At 43.5% G+C, this 20008-nt stretch overlaps 1 protein-coding gene across 1 annotated transcript; it reads right to left on the bottom strand.

Moving 5' to 3' along the window:
• Nucleotides 1-843: 843 nt before the first annotated feature.
• On the bottom strand, nucleotides 844-15973 carry bmper (BMP binding endothelial regulator). The gene is made up of 14 exons (XM_030783152.1): nucleotides 15856-15973; nucleotides 14682-14767; nucleotides 11174-11273; nucleotides 9448-9530; nucleotides 7880-7970; nucleotides 7416-7498; nucleotides 6086-6185; nucleotides 5357-5607; nucleotides 4956-5060; nucleotides 3718-3763; nucleotides 3222-3548; nucleotides 2412-2748; nucleotides 1170-1300; nucleotides 844-1025 (listed from the first exon to the last, which is right to left on the bottom strand). The coding sequence occupies exons 1-14, from the start codon at nucleotides 15971-15973 to the stop codon at nucleotides 844-846; spliced, it is 2040 nt and encodes a 679-aa protein (XP_030639012.1).
• Between the last annotated feature and the right edge of the window lie 4035 nt (nucleotides 15974-20008).

The following is a 20008-nucleotide window of genomic DNA, read 5'->3' as shown; positions in this document are numbered from 1 at the left end:
CAGTACAGAGTAACAAAATATAAACAACAAAAAACATAAATATCTTTTCCCTTTAAATCATTTTTTAAACAAAATTAGATTATTTGGCTCTTGCTACAACATTTCATTTGACAAATACAGATAAATTAACATCAAAGACAAAAAAAAAAAAAAAAAAAAAGAAGAAGAGAATAATATTGCTCTTTAAAATGTCTGGTTTTATACAAATCTTGTTAGTTGACTGTATCCTTTTTAATATGCTTGTAGGGCTGAACAGGCTAAATCAGTACTTCAAACATTAGGTTTTTCCTTTATGATATTAGCAAGATATGCACACATAGCATGTATGCCATCATGAGATTTCTTATAACTCTACTCAAGGTTTAAACATGTTTATCGTAGGCTGACATAACAATCCGTTTGCTTATCCCTCATGCTATTGTCTCTCCAAACTTACAAGACAGACATATTTAATACAGCTGAAGAATTTGCCACCATACTACAAACTCCATGTACTGGTTAGCAAGCCTGTTGTCCTTGCTGCAATCTTCCACTCAGTACTGCTCTGAGAGACGGAACCCACTCTTATCCTCCAATGATGCTTCCAGTTCTTCCCGTTTATTAGAAAGAACTTTATCCGCATAAGTACGGGGAGGGAGGGGGGGACAGCACGAGCAGTCAGAGGTCATGGCATGAACAGTGTGCACGAGGTCGCAGTCTGATGGGGAGGACTGGGTGCCGGTCTCCTGGCAGCTTGCTGAGAATCATTCAGTCTCTCACAGTCTGTGCAGGGGATTGAGCAGCATTCACCAGTCCTAGGCCTTGACCAATCGCAGGGCCCCTTCACGGAGGCACCATCTGGCGTCATCGGCCGGGACAGGACGTGGGTTCGATGCAGTGGCCGTGGAACAGGACCAGGTTGGCTGGGCAGTGGCAGCCAGCTACACAAGGCTTGTTGCAAGGCCCAATTTCATTCCAGTTATCGCAAGTTTTAGTACAGCCTGGACCACATGTGTCATAAACTGCACCGTGTTTACACTGGGTGGCTAGAGAGCAGGGGAGAGAAGGGGAAAAAAACAGCACAATGAAATAACTGGGAAAAACAGTTAATAAACTTTAAGTTTAAGAAAGAGGCAGGAAGGGATGAGTCTTAAGAGCTGTGATGTTTGGAAAGGCCTGATGTTACTCACTCATGCAGTTCTGCTCCGGTTTCCAAAGCACTGGCGCTCCCTCCCTCTCACAGGCACGACTATAGGCAATGAAGGACTCACAGTAGCAATTCTTATGCAGTGGGCACTCACACATGTCTGTTACACAAGACCTATGAAGGAGATTGCAGCAGAGACAGAATGAAGGAGAAAGAGAAGAGAGAATCATCCCAAATGGGTTATCAGTCGATATGGTCATGAAGACATACCTTTTGCATTTAATTTCACTCATTCCTTTCCAGCTGATAGTCCAGCCAGAGTTTACAAACTTTCAGTCTTTTCTCCATCTAGCTGTTTGAAAGTATGTATAAGTGCAAAATAAATGAAACACTCGAATAAACAGGCAATATAAAGTATGTTGAAAGCAGGTGCACTCAATCCCCTCAGACTGAAAGGTGCCAGTAAACACAGAGTCATTCATAAAAAATAACCACCACACTTTCATACAGCATTTCTGTCCTGATTTAAGTTAACTCATTAAGGATGACAACGTTGCCATCCGCAGAGCAAAAACAATCACTGACTCATTTGATGAGCATGAAAATGATGTAAACCATATGTGCTGGCAATCTCAGTTAACACACTTATGGGAGTTTCTGGAGGAGAGCCTCAGACATCATTGTCCCCAACTGTCAATAAAACAGCAAATGATGGAATTTTCTTGTGGAAGAATGGTATCATGTTCCATTCTTCCAGACTCCTGTAGAAACCATGGCAGTGGCATACACAGAAGCTGCTCCTCTGGCCTGTGATGGCCGTGTGTCGTATTAAGACGATTTATGTTGGTGTTTCCATTAATTTGATTGTTACTCATGCTTTTATTGATATCAGTAATGTCAGTAATTATGGAAAGACTTGGCAAATGGGATAAGGGATCTGACATTCACACAAATAAGGAGTAGTCACTCAGGTGTAGGGCCATGTGAAGTTTTTGTACTGTTGCACCAGGCATTGACATAGCTCTGTTTACTACTGTAGTGTATTCCAAGTTTTCATTTATAATCAAAGCAGCAGAGACATAAAACACTGAAATCATCCTTCAAAAACCAAAACATTACTTCACACTCCTGCCATTTAAATTCTCAGATAAGAACTTCAGTTAAATCCATAGCTACGACTCATTCTGCAGCCATTTCCCTGATGCCTGCAACAGTAGAATAGCACATGCATAGACAACATTTGAAGACTGAGTTTGAAACCTCCTCCACATCCACAGGAACTCACCTGTAGAAAGAGGTGAAGTCGACAACCGGATGGCACTTTTGGAACTCCCAGGACTTGAGTTTCTGGCACGCTCGGTGAGCGCGGAACTTGACCTTGACTGGTCCGGTGCACAGAAATGACGTCGGTCTCCTCGGCGGTTGGGAACACACCTCGTTACCCTCCACGCGCCAGGTCTCTGCGAATTCGTCCACGTCAAACTTGAACTGTCCGTCGCCCCCTATGCTGTCATCCCGTTTGTGGCCGTTGTAATTCCCACATAATCCGCAGAGTCGACCTTTCAGATGTGGTGCTGCCACCACTTCCACCAGACTGTCTCCATCCCATGTGATCTCCAGTCCTGAGAACAAAACACAGCAGTAGGGCACAGGGTGTGAGTACATAATAAAATATGCACTGTTCAGAAAGTAACAAAAAGTCATGTACACAGTTTTTGTTTGGATCTGTTCCCAATAAACAATAATTTGGTGAGAGAAAAGAGTTGGCCGAATAAGATGGGGAAGTTCGCTAAGCCTCAGTACCACAAAAATGTTAGTAGACTTCCCACTGAAAATGGCCAAGCACTTGGCATAATTTGTCTATTTAATCAACAATTAATGGAAAAGTAACCACCAGTTCACTGGTTTCTGAGGACTTCAACCACAGAGTAGCGGGACAAACATTCCAAAACGCGTTCCCCAAACACTTTCACATTATAAACACTTTCCCCAAACGCCTAGCACATTTACACGATAAACATATTCTGTAAACAAGCACAAACACACACGCGCTTTCACACACACACGAGCCTGACAGTGAATGGAGGAAACAGACCTGCGATGGTGGTGAGTTTGAGCAGGTAGCCATCGAGGTCGATGTGAATTCCGGTGCTGTGGAAAGGCAGGGCAATGCGAGTCCCGTTCTGTCTGACGGTGAGGTGCTGGTGAAGGCTGATACTGAGACCGGCGGTCTGCAGCTCCACAGACTTGGTCCAAGAGAAAGAACGCGTCCGTCGAGCATCGTTCTTCACTAGCACCACAAAACTAGCCGCTGGGGAACAATCTTTTGTCAGCACGTACTCACACGTGCCCTGGAAGTTAAAGGTCCGCCCGTCAAACGTGTTATAATGAGGATCTCCAAACACTGTACAGACCCCTGGCTCTGGAGAAGAGGAGAGGAAGCATAAAAAAGAGAGAGAGAGAGAGAGAGACTGTTATTACAAAAAAGACATTTTCTGTCAAATCCATGTACATGATATAATCTGATTTGAAAGGCCCATCAGGTAGTACTAACAGATGTGGGACAAGTTAAGAGCGAGAAACTTACTCACTTTCAGTGCAAACAGGGCAGCAGCCAGTCCGATTCAGGATCTTATTCTGAGGAATAGAGAGACAGCGAGAAAGAAATCAGTCAAGGGAAATATGCATACTTATACATGGGCTACATATACAAACAGAGAGACAGGAGGACAGACAGGGAAACAGACAGGCGTATATACAGACAGACAGGCAGACAGACAAATATTGTTAGCTCCCGTGAAACGGGAGAAGTGAAGTGAAGAGACGGGGGGGTTGTTTCAACTTCCACCAGGGAGGTGCACATCAGAGAGTTCCAACCCCACCCACCCTCTCTCATACCCTGGGGCAGTTTTTATCATACACACACACACACACACACACACACACACCACAGCCTACTCTCTTGTCTAGACCCTTACACCACAAAGCTCACAAAGAGCTGTCTTTCTTTGATGCCATCACCTCTTTGAGAGATTGGTTTTCACAGACTAAATATAGGATAGTTTTTCTTCAGTGTCACTCAAACGTCTGATCTAAAGACAAAGGCTGGACTGGAGTCTGTGTGTCTCTGAGAGACCAGAGCAGGGCAGCTGGAAGAGTCAGGGAAAGCCTGGGACGGGAGGACCACAGTCTAGCTGTGAGGCAGGGAAGGCCTGGAACAGGAGGGCCACAGTCGGACTGTGAGGCGGGTGTGTGTTTTGTGACTGTGTGCTTATTGACCACACAGATACAGACCTAAACTGGAACCCCTGTTATCACCCAACCGCTCTCCAGCAGGTAAATCAATTACTACTACAATGTGAGTAAATCACAGTAGATAGAACAGCAAGGTCTGACATAAACATGACACACGTGTGGATATGGCTAATGTCGGTTAGTCACAGCCTATAAATATGCTCTGAGAATGAACCCAGTCAAACAGCAGCTGTTGGAGGAGGAGAGAAAGAAGGCAGCTAATGATGTTGTGAACAAGCCTTTTCAAGCTGAGGTGTTTACACGCATGTACATGCATGCTCGTGTATGTGTGTGTGTATGTGTGTGTGTGTGTGTGTGTGTAAGTACACACACACAAACAAATGGCTTGCTACAACAAATGTCTATAAACAGAAAGTTGACTGGTTTATGAGCAAAACCAGGCATACGACCACGTACAGTAGATGCTTTCCTGGATCATGCACTAATATAAAGGACTTCGGCACTAAAGTAGATCCATGCCATCAGATATCTGACAGGAAATCCCACCAAGAACACTCTTTGGTCTGGTACTTACTGAAGGGCAACTGGTGATTGGAACACACCGTTTGGGCTGGCACTCAATGTTCCCCTTCACACAGGTACACAAAGTGCAGTTTACTGACGACCATCTATCTCCTTCCTACCAAAGGCACAGGGAAACAGGGGGAAAAGTGAAAATACAGTTACTATATTTCCCAAATATTTTCCTGTCCTTCCGTTACAGTTAAAAAGAAATAACATTGACTCAATAATTACAGCTTTGTGTAAAACTCAATCATCTCTGGATTTTAATTCATCTGTTGTTATGTACTGTGGAACTCGTTCTGGATGAGATTATCTGTTGAATAAATAAATGTTAATGTAAATGGCTTTATCATTAATTCTCTAATTGTCATAACTGAGGTGGTCCAGTGCGACAAAGCGTCCCTCCCTCACCCTGTAGATCTTATTCTTGACCCTGCAGTACTTCACGTCCTCCATCTTCACGTAGGACAGACACTCCTCACAGCATTGCCCCTGGTCGCCATGACAACTCCCCGGCTTGGAGCACCGCTTTCTGCACACCACAGTGGAGTTGAGACACATACAGGTGGTGCAGTTGTCGTACTTGAACGAGGTGTTGTTTTCATACACCTCACTGTGGAACAGACAGCTGCCCAGTGACAGGTCAAACACCTTTCTCTGACCTGAAAAGCCAAAAACAAGAACATACTTTGTTAGTTAAAAAAAAAAATGCACAGATAATAACGCAAAGCTTTAGAGAAAGGATTTAGACAGAAGATAATAAAAGAACGAATGAAAGGATAATAAAAAAAAAGTGAAAAGATGTTAGGAAATAGAGCTGAATATAAATTGAGGCAGGTCAGTGAGACACTAGAGCATCAGAGAACAACATGTTAAATTTTGAACTGTTTCCCAAAAAATGACTGCTTTTGTTACTGAAGGGGGTAAAATGGGGTCTGTCAACAGATGCTTCTGAAACTCTTTCAAGATGTTCAGCTCTATAGGGATGGAATGCTTAGTGGGAGATATTTGACCCTGTCAGTGAGGAAGCACAGAGCCTTTAACTGAGTCCTAATCTGTTCTTTCTCTCAGTCACAATCAGTCTAAATGTGTGGGTATAAAGTGTACCGGGGATGACCGACGCTGATGTAATAGACTTACCTAGGCATTTAGGACAGCATTGACCTGGAGGGGTGTGGCTCAGATGGGCGGGGCATGAGAGGACAGGACATATCTCTCTATTGCACATCGTACGGCCTCCCTGTGGAGAAATACACATGGACATGAGTGCACGCATGCACGTACACACACACACGCACTCACGTATGCACACACACACGTGCACACACACACACACACACACACACGCACAGCTAATAACATATAAAATGCAATATATCACATCCAGTTCCCAGTATTGAGTCTGAATCTCTATTGACCAAAATCACATTATATACATTACATTATACATTATACACAGTGCACATTGCACTGTGTATGATTCTACACTCTGATCTTCCAAAGACCTGTGGTGAGGTAATGGCAGAATGTAGCTGATCACCAGTTAGATCAGTCACTGTGAGGGGCCCAGTGGAAAAGGAAGGCACTTCACCTGATTTACAGCTCAAACAGACATGTAACTAATGGAGACTGGGGTCAGAGCAGAGAGGAGATGACCACTTGTCAGTAACAGCCAGTGACAGAGCACAGAGCGAGACCAATCTGAGTGTTGGTTTTAGCTTTACCCCACAAAGACATGACAGACAGGGTCTCCAGGTTCCCAGCATCCACAACCACAAATTCAAACTTTTTGAAAGGTCTGTGAATACGATTAAAGAGTGTGTGTGTGTGTGTGTGTGTGTGTTTGTGTGTATCTGCGTGTGTGTGTGCACATTTAGAGATAGAGAATGTTCACCTCTGATTGGCCTTCCTCTCATGCTGTGTGTGTAACGTAGTGTGAAGTTCCACATTAAACTAAACTCTACTGGAATGACAGGAATGATAGAGAAGGCCCTGTATCGCATTAGAAGATCTGTTCTCCTAAGCATAAAGAGCAGGACTGTGTGAAAACCACAATATCTAGAACAGGTCAGTCACAGATCCGCATCCATAAATGACTCGACAAAACTTCCTCATTGCCCTCTGACACACAACTACCCCCGCCCCCAACACAGCCTCACACACACACACACACACACAGCTCTCCATCCCACCCACCCCCTTCAGCGTCTGAGCTTTGGAGAACTCTAAGTGACAGGAAAGTCCAGCAAAGCACTAATGTGTTTATTTGAATTCTCTGGACTGTGAACTGTGTATTTATTGTGAAAAGGGTGGTGAGAGCTTTCCTGCTCCGCTCAAGTTTAGTGGCTCCCAAGAGATCCCAAGATAAACTCATTAAGTCCAGGCAGAGGCACTGCTCAGAGAGCATCACTAAAAGACACTGAAATTTCCAAAGCAATTTCCAGAGCGAGGGAAAGCTGTATATACTCACGGTGCAGGTGCATTTGATACAGGGCTTCCCCTCTGGATGAAACTCCTCCTTCTCTTTATATAAACGTCCCTCAAAGATACATCCTGCAGAAAGAGACAGAAACAGAATTTAATTTCCTTATCTGACTTAATGGCAGTATTATTCTTCATATATTTGTTTTTATTCTTCATTTGCTCTTCAGATCATTCATTCAAAGCAACCTATGAAGATAACAATGAGTTACTCTCAGGATATATATATATGTATATATATATATATATAATATAAGAGCCTATATATATAAACGTTCGTGCAACCTTTTTTTTTATAGGAGGCAGTGCTAATGAGAAATAAAATAATATTTAAAGCACTGATGTGTTCCAGTGAAGCCTTCTGAAGCACACATTGTTGAGTTATCTGATAATTATTGAGCCCGGCAATACCACTGCAAAAACACACAGGCACAGAAAGACACACACACTCACCTGGGCAGGACGGGCAGCATTTTTTCGGGTGGACCTTGGGGTTCTTACAGTGAACAACGCATTGCACCTCTGCCTCGGTGATGACACCTTCCTGTCCAAAACAGAGGCAAAATGACTTAACTCCACACAGTTTCCATGACAACATTCCACCGTTCAGTCCTTGTTTCCATTTCCCAGCCTGAATTACAAACCGTGCAGACCTCAGCACATTATGGAATATTTGAACCGCATACCACTCATACTGCCATACTCCACTCTTGGTTGCCTTTCTGCTGGGAGCCCATAGATATAGACAAGGGAAGCTCAGGACAGAATATCAAGTACATATGCAAATGCTTTGTATTACATCTGTATCCCCCACGTACATATTATTAAACATCTTTTGCCATTGCCATCAGGCAGGGTAAGCAGAGTCAGAAACGAGACGAGACTTCAGAGAGATACGTGTGGCCTGTTTAACGTCAGCAAAGACCGATGAGCGTCGACTCCCTCTCAACATCTCTTAAACCTGTGAAGAGTTCACTTTTGATCTGTGCCTTTCCAGTTACTTCATATACAGAATCACTTCTCTGGAGAATGGATGGAAAATTCATGGATAGTGGATCTGTCCTATTGTTCACAGGATGACTCAGAATTTAAGAGCAGAGAGGTCCAGAAGAAAGCATTTAGTGTGAGTGAGTGTGAGTGAGTGTGTGTTTTCTGGGAGTAAAAACACACTGACCACACGGTGTTCTCTGGTGTCTGATTGTGACTGGGGAGGTCTCTATCCCTGATAAATGCTGGAGAAGCTAGGAATACACTGTCTGATGCTTTGGCTCTTGTATGAAAACCATTGAGACTGAAACATATTCGCACTGACTCACATGCTTTTGTGCAACCGCGCTGCTTGAGGCTCTGGAATTCATTCTGAATTCTATTCAAGCAGCTGTACTTTCATTGTTGACAAAATGTTTTCCTGTTTGATATCTGCAATGCATGCACGCTGTTTAATTTTGATTGTTTAGTTTTGAGTTCCTTCCAACAGAAGCCAGATCCCCTCAGCCAGCATTGCATGGGTAGTGCATGAGAAAGAGCCTGTGTGTGTGTGTGTACGTGTGTGTGTGTGTGTGTGTGATGTTTTGCTGTGAGGCTGTGGGGGGGGGGGGGGGGGGGGGGGGGGGGGCAGATATTTTGGGGTGTTAGGGTGGACTCTGTACTCTGTAGGGGGACTGTCTGAGTTAAAGGCTGAATTTGGAAGGCTTGAATCCAGATGTGTGGACAGAGCAGCCAAGTTCACCTGGTTTCCCTCCAAAAGACAATAAGCCATAAATCAGTTCTCAGACACTGGTTCTCTGCTTCTGCCACTCCTCTAATATCATGACCATGACTGTGAGAAAGCCATTTAGCTAACAAAGTCACCGGGGCCAATTCCATGTAGAGCAGGCTCTCTGCAAACCATGGAATAAGAGAATCAACTGGGAGTGAACCCTTCGGATGGAAATAGAAAGGAATGGGAATAAAATACGGAGGTGGGAAAGAGAATCGATTACAAAAAGAATAGGACGGAGAGTGGGAGATGTGAGACTTACCTGACACCTGTGGGTAATACAGGGTTTAGTGGAGGAGGTCCAAGAGTATGAGCTGTTATAGGACTTCCCATCCAACTGACAACCTTAAGAAAATGGAGAGAGAGCGAGAGAAAGAAAAAAGAGAGAGAGAGAAGGGGGAGAGAGAGAGAGAGAGAGAGAGAGAGAGAGAGAAGGGGGAGAGAGAGAGAGAGAGAGAGAGAGAGAGAGAGAGAGAGAGAGAGAGAGAGAGAGAGGATGTCAGTCTTCTACTGTTTCTGAGAGGCGAGGACATGCAGTGTACTTTGTGATTTATGTTCATTCATATTGCCAGACCAAGCTGACTAAAGTGCTCTGATCTAAGTGCTTTTTGATGCCACTCATTTTGCACATACAACAGGGAAATAGAGCGTGAGGGAGGGGAGGGGAGCTGCAACAGTTGCAAAACCAAATTGATCTTAACGTGTTCTCATATCCCAAGAGAATCTTGATGTGATTTTGAGCACATTTGACTCAAAGTCCCCACAGCCCAAAATCTTTCTAAAACCACAGATAAACCCCACTGGCAATCTTCAGCTCCAGACCAATAACTGCACAGATACAAAACGGGCATAAATCATGCACATATTATATAGCATTTTACAGCACAGATAAAACTATCGTTTGATGGGAAATGGGCTATAAAAATTGCTTCAATGTTTGCGGTAAACGCCTTAGAGAGGCTGAAATCACAACAGTAAACGAGCATTACAACGGAGCTATTAAACGTTTTCTGCACTAATGACCTCACAGCCCCACACCAAGTTCTCTGTGTTAGAGCTAGAATCCATAAAGTGCTAAATTAAAGAAGGCAGCACGGTGCTAAGCTTGGAGTGAACACGCTAACAATTCACCAGACAGGATGGGGATTTCCATTTAAAAAAACTAACAAAAGTGTTTGAAAAAAAAGTCCCGGCATTTCTCATAAATCATCACCTGGGAGCCCGGAGTGACCCCGGCCAAACTCTCGCTTTCTCTCCGAGCTTCTTACCCAGCCGTGAATGTAGGCGGTCTAAGCCAGAAACCAAGGAGCAACTGCCCTCATAAAAGCAATTTTTTTTCCCTATTTGCGTTCACCATAAACCCAACTGCAACACCCCAGACTCTCATTTTAAAGGTAGCAGCAGCCTCAGCAGTGGAAATTCTATAAGATGCATGGGAATAGCATTTCATATTTCAGCACAAAACCCCAATGCGTCTTTAACGCAGTTTAACTGAACCGAGAGAGTATATGAGTCACATTAGCTCCACTCTAACCACATTCTCCCTCACATATCCTGTGACTAAAGCACATACACCATTGGTTTCAAAAATGTTAAAAATCACCAAACCGTTTCTCCATAAGGTGGCAGTAAGAGACAGAATCAACGGTCACTCCGACCTTAGCAGGTTAATCTTTGAGGGCAAATCAGAAATAACAACAAAAACATTATTATTTCGCTGCAGCAACATAATGTCTCCTCACACTACCTGAGACTTTACGTTGCCGTGGCAACACTGAAGAAGGGCATCGATGCATTCTGCGTTTTAGGCAGCATTAAGGGCGTTATCTTAGCGGGGGCGATAGTCTGAGGGGCTGTAAAATGGTCAGGATGCAGGTTCCACACTTATGCAGGCAGACTCTAACCACATAACAGGGTTGATATCCTCCTTAAATCCTCTTTCCATCTGTATCCATGGTTACCCGAGTGTATAACTGAGAGGCGTTTACCTTTGCATCTCTCACAGCAGGCTCCAGTCTGCTTTACAACCAGTGCACAGTCCTCCGCCACTGGAGGGCATTTCTCCTGCTTGCACTCTGCTTTTTTGTTCTGGAAAAGAGAGAGAGAGAAAGAAAGAGAGAGAGAGAGATAGAGAGAGAGAAAGAGAAAGACAGACGGGGGGGGGGGGGGGGGGGGGGGGGGGGACACACAACAGTTACTTGAGCAGCAGTCAGTCATTCTGAGAAAATATTCATTGTTATGCTCATTTCTCACTTTTACAATAAGTCACTGTGTCCCTTTCCTGATTTTTTATTTCCCCTTCACAAAGGCAGCTGTCCATGGTGTGTCTACCATGTATGTCTGGGATCATTCATTGGTGTATGCAACCTATGCCCTGACCTATATACTACAACACATTCACTCTCTGTGATCCACTTTGGCAAATCACATCTGACTGTACTTCAAAGAGAAACTGCGGCCCAGTCGACTGAAGTCATGGGAACATTGGATTTTTAAAATACAACAGAATGACTTTATGACAGTGAGGTCTGACTGGTTTAGAACCGCAGCAGACTGGTCAATGTTGGTGTTCTAAAGAAAGACCAAGAATAAGAGAAAGAGAGAGAGAGAGAGAGAGAGAGAGAGAGAGAGAGACATATGGACTCAGAGTCAACAACGGTTTTTACAGGGCTCAAAATAAAACCTCTCTTTGGCTTCATAAAGTAATATGAAAACTGCTTTTCTACGCTATAGAAACATCCAAAGTCAAAGAAAAGGCTCAAGTACATAAACCATTTCAGACAGACTAACAACTAGAAAGACAGGAAGACAGGAGGTATTATCTTCCAGCAAAAGTGAGCAATGAGCCACCCCCATTGATTTCCTTTCATAAATTTAAGCCCATGGAGTAAGTCAATACAAGGAATTCATTAAGGCACCATATTGGTTCCACAGGATGACAGGAATAGGTGGAGACTGATACAGAGAAATGGGAGAGACTACTACAGAAACATAATACTCACACATTATCTGTGTGACACAACAATACAACGTCCCCTGTTCACTCTACCAAGCTCAAGTAACCCGTTAACATAATGCTGCAAAATCACTAATCCAACGAAACACACACTGTTTGACTCTGGAGGTTTTGCCTTATTATATTTTTTTTTCCCCCTTGACCTTTTTTGGCCTTCTTTAGGGTGAGCAGAGCCTCCATCAAGCCTCAGGCTTGTATTACTCACGCATGCTTCATACACCCAATAAAACACATTCCCCAGGTTTTACTTTGATATTCCTCATAGGACATTTGCTCTTCTGGCACGTGTGAACTTTCCATGTCAAACTCAATCTAAATGACCATCAGAAACACCGAATGAGTTCAAATAGGCAGCGTTTCACACAGGCAGTAGAAGCTGTGGTCTTCTTGTGTGAAAGATTTAAGGCGCAGTGTTATCGAGTTAAAGAGCGAGAGTGAAAACTTGTTGAGTCACTGACGTTAGCCATATCTCAGCACCGCTATTTTTCCCCCCAATACACCGCTGAACCATTAGCTTTAAATGATGTGAAGTGGCTCAGCCCCTCTGAGAAGGGTCCAGGGGTCACAGGAGCTTAATACCTCAGTCCAAGTCAGAAACTTGTAGAAGCTTGACAGCATTCCCCAATACTTTTGTGGAACTCCTACTCCTCATCATTCATCTTTAGATGTTTGGACATATTTTAAAGTGCACAGGAATAAATGTAAATATACCCTAGTAAAAGCATTTGAGCCGCAAATTTACCTCTCTTTTTCCTCTTAATTAATTTTCTGTTTCTCTCTCTCTCTCCCATATCAGACAGGCGTGGCTGCATCGGAAGGTCTCACAGTTGACAAGCCAGAACAAGCATACAAGTTTCTTGATATTTGGTTATCGAGTCGAGATGGGAAGCGCAAAAGCTTTTAAAGAGGAACACTCCTGTCAAGACCAGCTTTATTCTGAGGTTTTTGCCCGCCGACTCCTCACCTCCCTCCAAAACAAACAGGTCACGACCCCGAGGCATAGGCCAGTTCTGTATGCCCGTGTCTCAGTCAGCATAATCCTGAGAGAGGACAAAGTGTGTGAACCCGACCAGAGTGCTTGAACATCTAATCCTACACTTTCTAGAGCCTTCTGTCTGCAGAGTGACCTAAGAGGGTCAACACTTGCCCAAAAAGCTTTTTCAGACGAACTATGCAAAGTTATTTCCATACAATATGTAGTATTACTCATTGGCACACAGAGCCATGAGGATTCGTCACAGAGAGCAGGGAATACGGATGAGCGTACAGGATTTTTGTGTATCAGATTTTTCAAGAAAATGTGGTTTACCAGACCACAGCCATCGTAATGTTTCTGGTTTGGTTTTCACAGTTACGGACAGAAATGCCGACATAACATTCCCAAATGTTTGCAGATCACTGGGCAACTGCCTGAACTCATCAATCACTGCTAATGTTAGTGAATACGTGCAGAGGGAGGGAGGGAGGGAGGGAGGGAGGACAGCATTCAGTGGACGAGCAGAAGATAGCACTGCAGAGAGAACACATTCACCGCTGTCAGCGTCAGGCTCAACAGGCCTAGAGATCCCTGCGTCAGAGGCAGCAGAGCAAAATGGAACCTCTGTGTGTTTCTCAGTTTCCCTGGGTGAATGGCCATTAGCAGGTACTTAGCGGTAACTGTGAGTGACGCTCCAGCTCATGCATGGCCTGGCTGCTTGCCTTGGCCACGACAGCGTGGCGACACCACTGTCTTTCAACTTCAACCTCCCCAGTGGGCCATGTGACATGGCAGGCAGAGTGAGATTAAAGGCAAGCCGTGACCCCGTGATGACTGATAGCATTCATCGGTGCCAGGGGGATGAGGGTCTGATAAAGACATGCCTAGAGGAGACACATATCAAAGGGCCGATCAAACCTCTGGAGATGGCAGAGCAGCGAGAACCCCCACTTACACATCACACACAATAGGAGGAAGTCCATACGCTGTCACTGTCAGATCTGGAGGTTGATTTTAAAGCTTTTACATAATGCCACTGGAAACATCCTTTCAGCTCTTCAAATGGAAAAAAAAAAAAACAACTGAAAAACCTAACAGTTTGACCCTTTAAAAATATTTCTCTAGTTCTAAAGATCAAGGTTTAACGTAGGAGATGACTGGATTACTGTAATAGGTCTGTTTTGGAAAAACTATTGTGGGCGACGTGGAAAGAATTAGCTATTTCTTAATTCAGTGTTATAAATATTCCGTGACATAATAGATTATCGTAACGTAGAATAAAACCGTAAAATGACAAATGGCCCTCGTATTTCTTTATAATAATAGAACGTCCAAGAAAATGGTGTAATGTCTGCGCTGGATATTTCCCCTAGTCTGCGATGTCTCCCAAAACACAGCACGGCATCTGTCACTGTCAAGAGGAAATGGGCATTTAACGCTACTTAGTGTCACCCTCGCTGGTCAGTGTAAATTCTGTGTGATACCAAAACCATTGCCTTCTCACCCGACACACGCAGGAGATGCAGGGGTTGTCGGTGATATTGGGGATATGCAACACTTCTCCTTCGTTCTCGCAGCTGGCTTCAGTACCTGTTGAGTGCATGCAAGAGACACCGTTTTAATAAAAAAAAAATGCGAGGGAATAGAACACAAAACGTTTAACCTTGTAGGAGCAGACGGGCATACAGTCACCGTCCGTGTTAATGGGTTACTTGTCTCGTCGATCTAAAACGTATCGCTGTGTTTTTTCTCTCCAATCTCTGTTCCACAGATTTTTTGTTTAGGGGATAGATTTTAGTACACTCGACTAGCTGTTCCTTAAAATTCTCTTAAACGGGTGTTGGTTGTTAAATTGAATTAAAAGTCTAAAAAAAAATCAGCATTTGGTTTAGTAAATAACTCCATCATTTATCACGGTGCAGACAACCCCCGCAGCCTGTGGGACTGTAAAAATTTACAGCTTTCGCGTTTAATTAGAGTAGCACAGCTTTAAATTACTGAAGTCGCGAGCGAACTCTCACCTCCGACCAAGGTTGACTTTCTATTAAACCAGAGATCAGAGTAAATGCCGTTTAGCACACACCTACACCTGTTCTGCACAAGCTCTGCACCAGGAAGTATTTTTTCTCCAAAATTAAAGCCAAATTTCTTCTCTTTAGCTCAGGGAAAACTCGACGCACCAGAGAACATCTTCAGGGCCCCGCGGGGGAGACAACAGACAGATGATATTCCGCATATTTCGAATACCAGGCAGCAACGCGTTCAAGAAAAGTGATCCGGTGGGATTAATTGTAATGGTATTTAGCTGATATGGATATCGAGAACTTTCTTACATGTTGACAGTAGCGTGATGCACTGATAAGGCGCTGAACTCAGCGAGAGAGTTTTTTTCAACGTTTCTAAACAACGTAAAAACGGAGGTCGTGCGTTAGCGAGAGATTTAGGAATGGAAACGGTCGGTAGCAAAGCAGCGGCTTAATTGTAAATGTCGCAGCTGAACGAGCTCGGTTTCATTTGGCCCGCGGGCAGAGAGGGAAACAGACTTGTAAAAAATATCAGACTAATAGACAGATGCGGCATGAACTTCCAGCAGTAAGAGACTGTGGAGGTGCCAACATTTCCACATCTATTTGAAATGATTGTGCTGTATTTTGATATTTACAGATTTATAAACTTACCTGTAATTAAAGGAGAAATTAGCTGCGGCATATGGAAAAACAAAAACCAGAAGAGAAGGTTGTGGGAGATTTTTGTGGAAAGTTTCATAGCCGATGCCAGCCTGTAACACACCACCATCCTAAATTTGTTCCTCGCGAAAAAATAAATTAATGAATAAATATATTAAATATAAAAAATACTCGTTCTCATTCAAACTCAGAGAAAACAGGTCGCCGGAAAATCCAACGTGAAAGTTTCAACGAAAAAGAGGACGCTGCAAGGATTTATTTCATCTAAAGTTCCGTTCCAAAGTTCTTTTAATTTCATCCCATAACCCTCACAAAATGCAAAACGATGTCGTGTGTCTCCGAGCATCCGACAATTGACCGGGCAAATGAACATTACAATGACAATGCCAAGCGGATAGGAAGGCGACAGTCCACATGCCGCGTCCTGTAGGTCACTGATGTCTATAAATCAACACGCCGATGCAATCCTCGTCAGTTACTGTTCACTTAGAATATCCTTCAGTGAAAAAAAAATCACAGAAGCTGAATATCCGGAAAATAGATTAATAAAAGAGAGGTCGACTAAATCAATTCTGTGGCTTTATGATGCCATCCAAAAAATCTCTGGGTGACTCTGATTGGAGAGACGGGATATTCTGAAGTCTGGATGGATAAGTGCCGTTAGAGCGGAGTGTCCACTTCAAGGAGATGCTGTGTGATGGTGTTCACGAAAAAAAAGAGGAGCGAGGACGTCTGCTTGCACCAGATATACTCCCTCACTTCTAGTCTGCAAGAGTAGCAAATCAGCGCGACTCAGAACGTCTGGCTTTCGCACTGAGACAAGAAGCGATGCCAGAGCAATAGAAACTCGGCGGCTCCAGTTAAACATTCCCGCGGCGAAGGAACCTCCTCCCTAATCGGAGAGATCGGCCCCTCAATATTTAAATCGTTGCCGGGGGTTTAATAATCCGAATGATCTGGCGTGCAACGTTGCCCGCAGCCTCCAGCTGTCCGCAGCTTGCTCGTAGTATTAGAACAATCCACACCTATTTAATGCCATTACACCTCGTTCAACCGCTGACGGAGACTGGACACCAAACAGGCAATTCACCTGTGTTCACAAAAATTGTGCTATTTACTTAACGGTGTAACGACGAACGGCAAAACTAGGAGCACCCATAATCTGAGCTGACCACGTATGACACATTTCGAAAGTAGCCTATGCGTCATTAGAAGTTCTGTACACCGAAGCTTCCCTGCAAATATCGCGCTTTGAGTAGTGATGTTATTGCCACACAAGAGGTCCTCTTTTTCCGACAGCTGATTCTGCATCATGACATTGCTTTAATAAATGTAACTAAACGTGTCAGATGTGGCAGTGAATGACGTTATCAAACAAATCATTGTGAATAACATAGGCTACTTACTATGTTGTAGAGGCTTTTGAATATACAAACATCTTTCGCGTTTGTTATAACCTCAGTTTTACATTTACGTTTAACCACAACCTACTGTTCCTAATACATCTTTATGATTAATCCACCACAAATGGAGATATAAAGGATGTGATTAAAGGAGTACTGACGAGCACAGACCTTCAATTACACTGAAGTAGAAACGCAAGGAAGTGTTTTCTTCTCTTCAATTGCGTACCAGTACCATTATTTCTCCATGACAGTGGTTATAGTACTTTTCGTGGCAATTTTAAGCGTTGTGCCCTCGAATTCTTAATTTAAGTAATATTAGTCACTAGATGGCGCCAAAGAGCACTCTTGTTAGGCATACCTGACGAGATCTTTGGAATTTACCAGGACGCGAAACGATGCCAAGACTGGATATTTACGCTGTTCATTTATGCACTTAAGAGGACCCCCCCCCCCCCCCCCCCCCCAACACACACACATTCCAGCCAACGTACACACAGTCGAAGATGGCGAGGGCATAGATTGAGCCTGATATTGACATTAAAGGGTTATTTTCTCTTTTACTTTGAGCTGGGAATATACGAGAGTCGTCAAGGTGTTGTGTGGAAATTAAATGGATTTGCTTTGAGTGTCAGCTGCCAGACTCCAGGTCTCCTCAGACAGCTGTCATGTCATGACTGCAGAAAGACCCCAGCCCTGAACAGACCCACACAACTGCATCACGTAGCCTCTCTGTGGTCCAAGGGCACTGCCACTTAAAAGGAGCCTGACCTTTGACAAAGCAATGGTGTCGAAGAGTCTGGCTGCAGTTTCTATCTAACCTCAGCTGTGCCAGAGAAAGACAGCTTTGAAAAAAAGACAACAATCTATGGTTATTTCATCGTCCTCTAAGTTTATTCATCTTGTAGAAGTTGGCTGAGCGATTAGAATGTGAGATTAAGTTAATCAGACAGTACTGGGTTTAAGTGTGCATCAGTGAGCAAAGTTAATATGCCTCCTTTGTGCTTTATGGAACAAGATGAACAAGAGATTTGAAATGAGACAATGAGGAATCTCACAGTGCTTTTCCTTTCAGTAGAGGGATACAGAGAGAATGATCCCACTAGAATGCAGAGTTACTGCATACTGCTGTTCTTCCTCATCACACACACACACACACACACACACACACACACACACACACACACAAGTGTCTGGTCCTGAACATTCACGATTGCTTTAATGATTTGTAAACAACTGCATACTGCATGTGAATCAACTGTAGGGAAAACCATGAATGAACGTATTGTTTACTGAAGAGTGAACTATGTCAACATGTCAGATGTAGTATATTATAGATGAATGCTCATAAAGAGAAGTCAAGCATTACTCTCAAGAAATGCAGTCAAGGGGATTTTATTTATTTTTTTATTGGTTCTATGAAAACGTGGCACCGGGACACTTCTCTACAGAGCTCCTACATTTCTGTCTTTCTTTCTTCCTTTTTTTTTTTTTTTATACAGGTCAGCGATGTTCAGAGAAACAAAAGAAATTTTTTTTTTTAAACAGTTCATATTATGTTAACAAAATCAATTATGAAACAAATGGCTGATTTACCTCTTAGAAATTACAGTAATAATAATAGTAAAAAAAACTAAACAAACCTCAAAGCCGACATAATGCAGCAAATTAACCTGAGGATGGGATTTTATTATACAAACAAATGGAGAGCCTCAAAGAACAATGCACTGTCAGCTGTTCATGTATCCCTTTCAGTTTATTTGATCTCCCTGTAAAATACACATACACAACAAAATCTGTCACTGAAACACTCTGACCATCAGCAAACACAATATCAGAAACTTTTCTTACTAAAAAATATAGACAGACAGACAGAGAGCGAGAGAGCGAGAGCGAGAGAGAGAGAGAGAGAGAGAGAGAGAAAGAGAAAGAGAAAGAGAAAGAGAGGTTTATAAATTCACAATGCTATCTCTCACTACCACTTGCAATAACTTCTTTTTTTCCCCTATAAAAACAGTAGGAGCCAGATCTAGCTCATCACCTGGAACATTATAAAATCTAAACCAACTAATCAATGCCTCGACTGAACACGCAGTCTCAGGTTATATTTGAAAAGATGCATACACTCACACACATACAGAAAGAGACAGAGTGTGTGTCTGCGTGTTTGTGTGTGTGTGACAGAAAGAGAGAAAGAGAGAGAGAGAGAGAGAGAGAGAGAGAGAAATGAACGAACATGAAAATCCAGTCTGCGCAGTCATCATCACAGATCTGTCTGGTGCATCACTTCTCTGACTAAAACAGCATTCATGAACTTACAGGTCCTACCCATTCATGAACTTACAGGTCCTACCCATTCGTGAACTTACAGGTCCCACCAATTTATGCACTAACAGGTCCTTCCCATTCAGGAATGTACAGGTCCTCCCCATGCAGCTTCTCCAGTCCCCGTCTGAATAGATAATAGTTTATGTGTGTCAGTGTTTCTAAGTCATAGTTGCGTGTGTGTGTGTGTGTGCGTGTGTGTGTGTGTGTGTGTACTTAATGAGAAGTTCAGTGAAGTGGGAGCATGGGCAGGAGAGAAAAGAGACTGAGTGCTGCGCTGGGCTGGGGAACGTGGCCTCGTCGGACCCGAGCTGGACGGACGGACGGATGGATGAATGAATGGAAGAAGGAGAAGAAGTGAATGCGGCAGACGCAGGATTTATTCTTAGCTTTGGGGGTGAGGTGGCGTAGCGGGG

The sequence above is a fragment of the Chanos chanos genome, chromosome 8 (genome assembly GCF_902362185.1).
Source record: "Chanos chanos chromosome 8, fChaCha1.1, whole genome shotgun sequence".
NCBI classification, from domain to species: domain Eukaryota; kingdom Metazoa; phylum Chordata; class Actinopteri; order Gonorynchiformes; family Chanidae; genus Chanos; species Chanos chanos.
This window is presented reverse-complemented; position numbering and strand designations above follow the sequence as displayed.

Bases quoted from the DNA above. Each gene is read 5' to 3' on its own strand.
- bmper (XM_030783152.1), bottom strand. From the start codon at position 15,973: ATGGTGGTGTGTTACAGGCTGGCATCGGCTATGAAACTTTCCACAAAA. The intron at 5,061-5,356 runs GTGAGGGAGGGA...TGCCTTTGGTAG, and splicing joins TCAAGAATAAGATCTACAGG to GAAGGAGATAGATGGTCGTC. The intron at 2,749-3,221 runs GTCTGTTTCCTC...TTTTGTTCTCAG, and splicing joins CAAACTCACCACCATCGCAG to GACTGGAGATCACATGGGAT.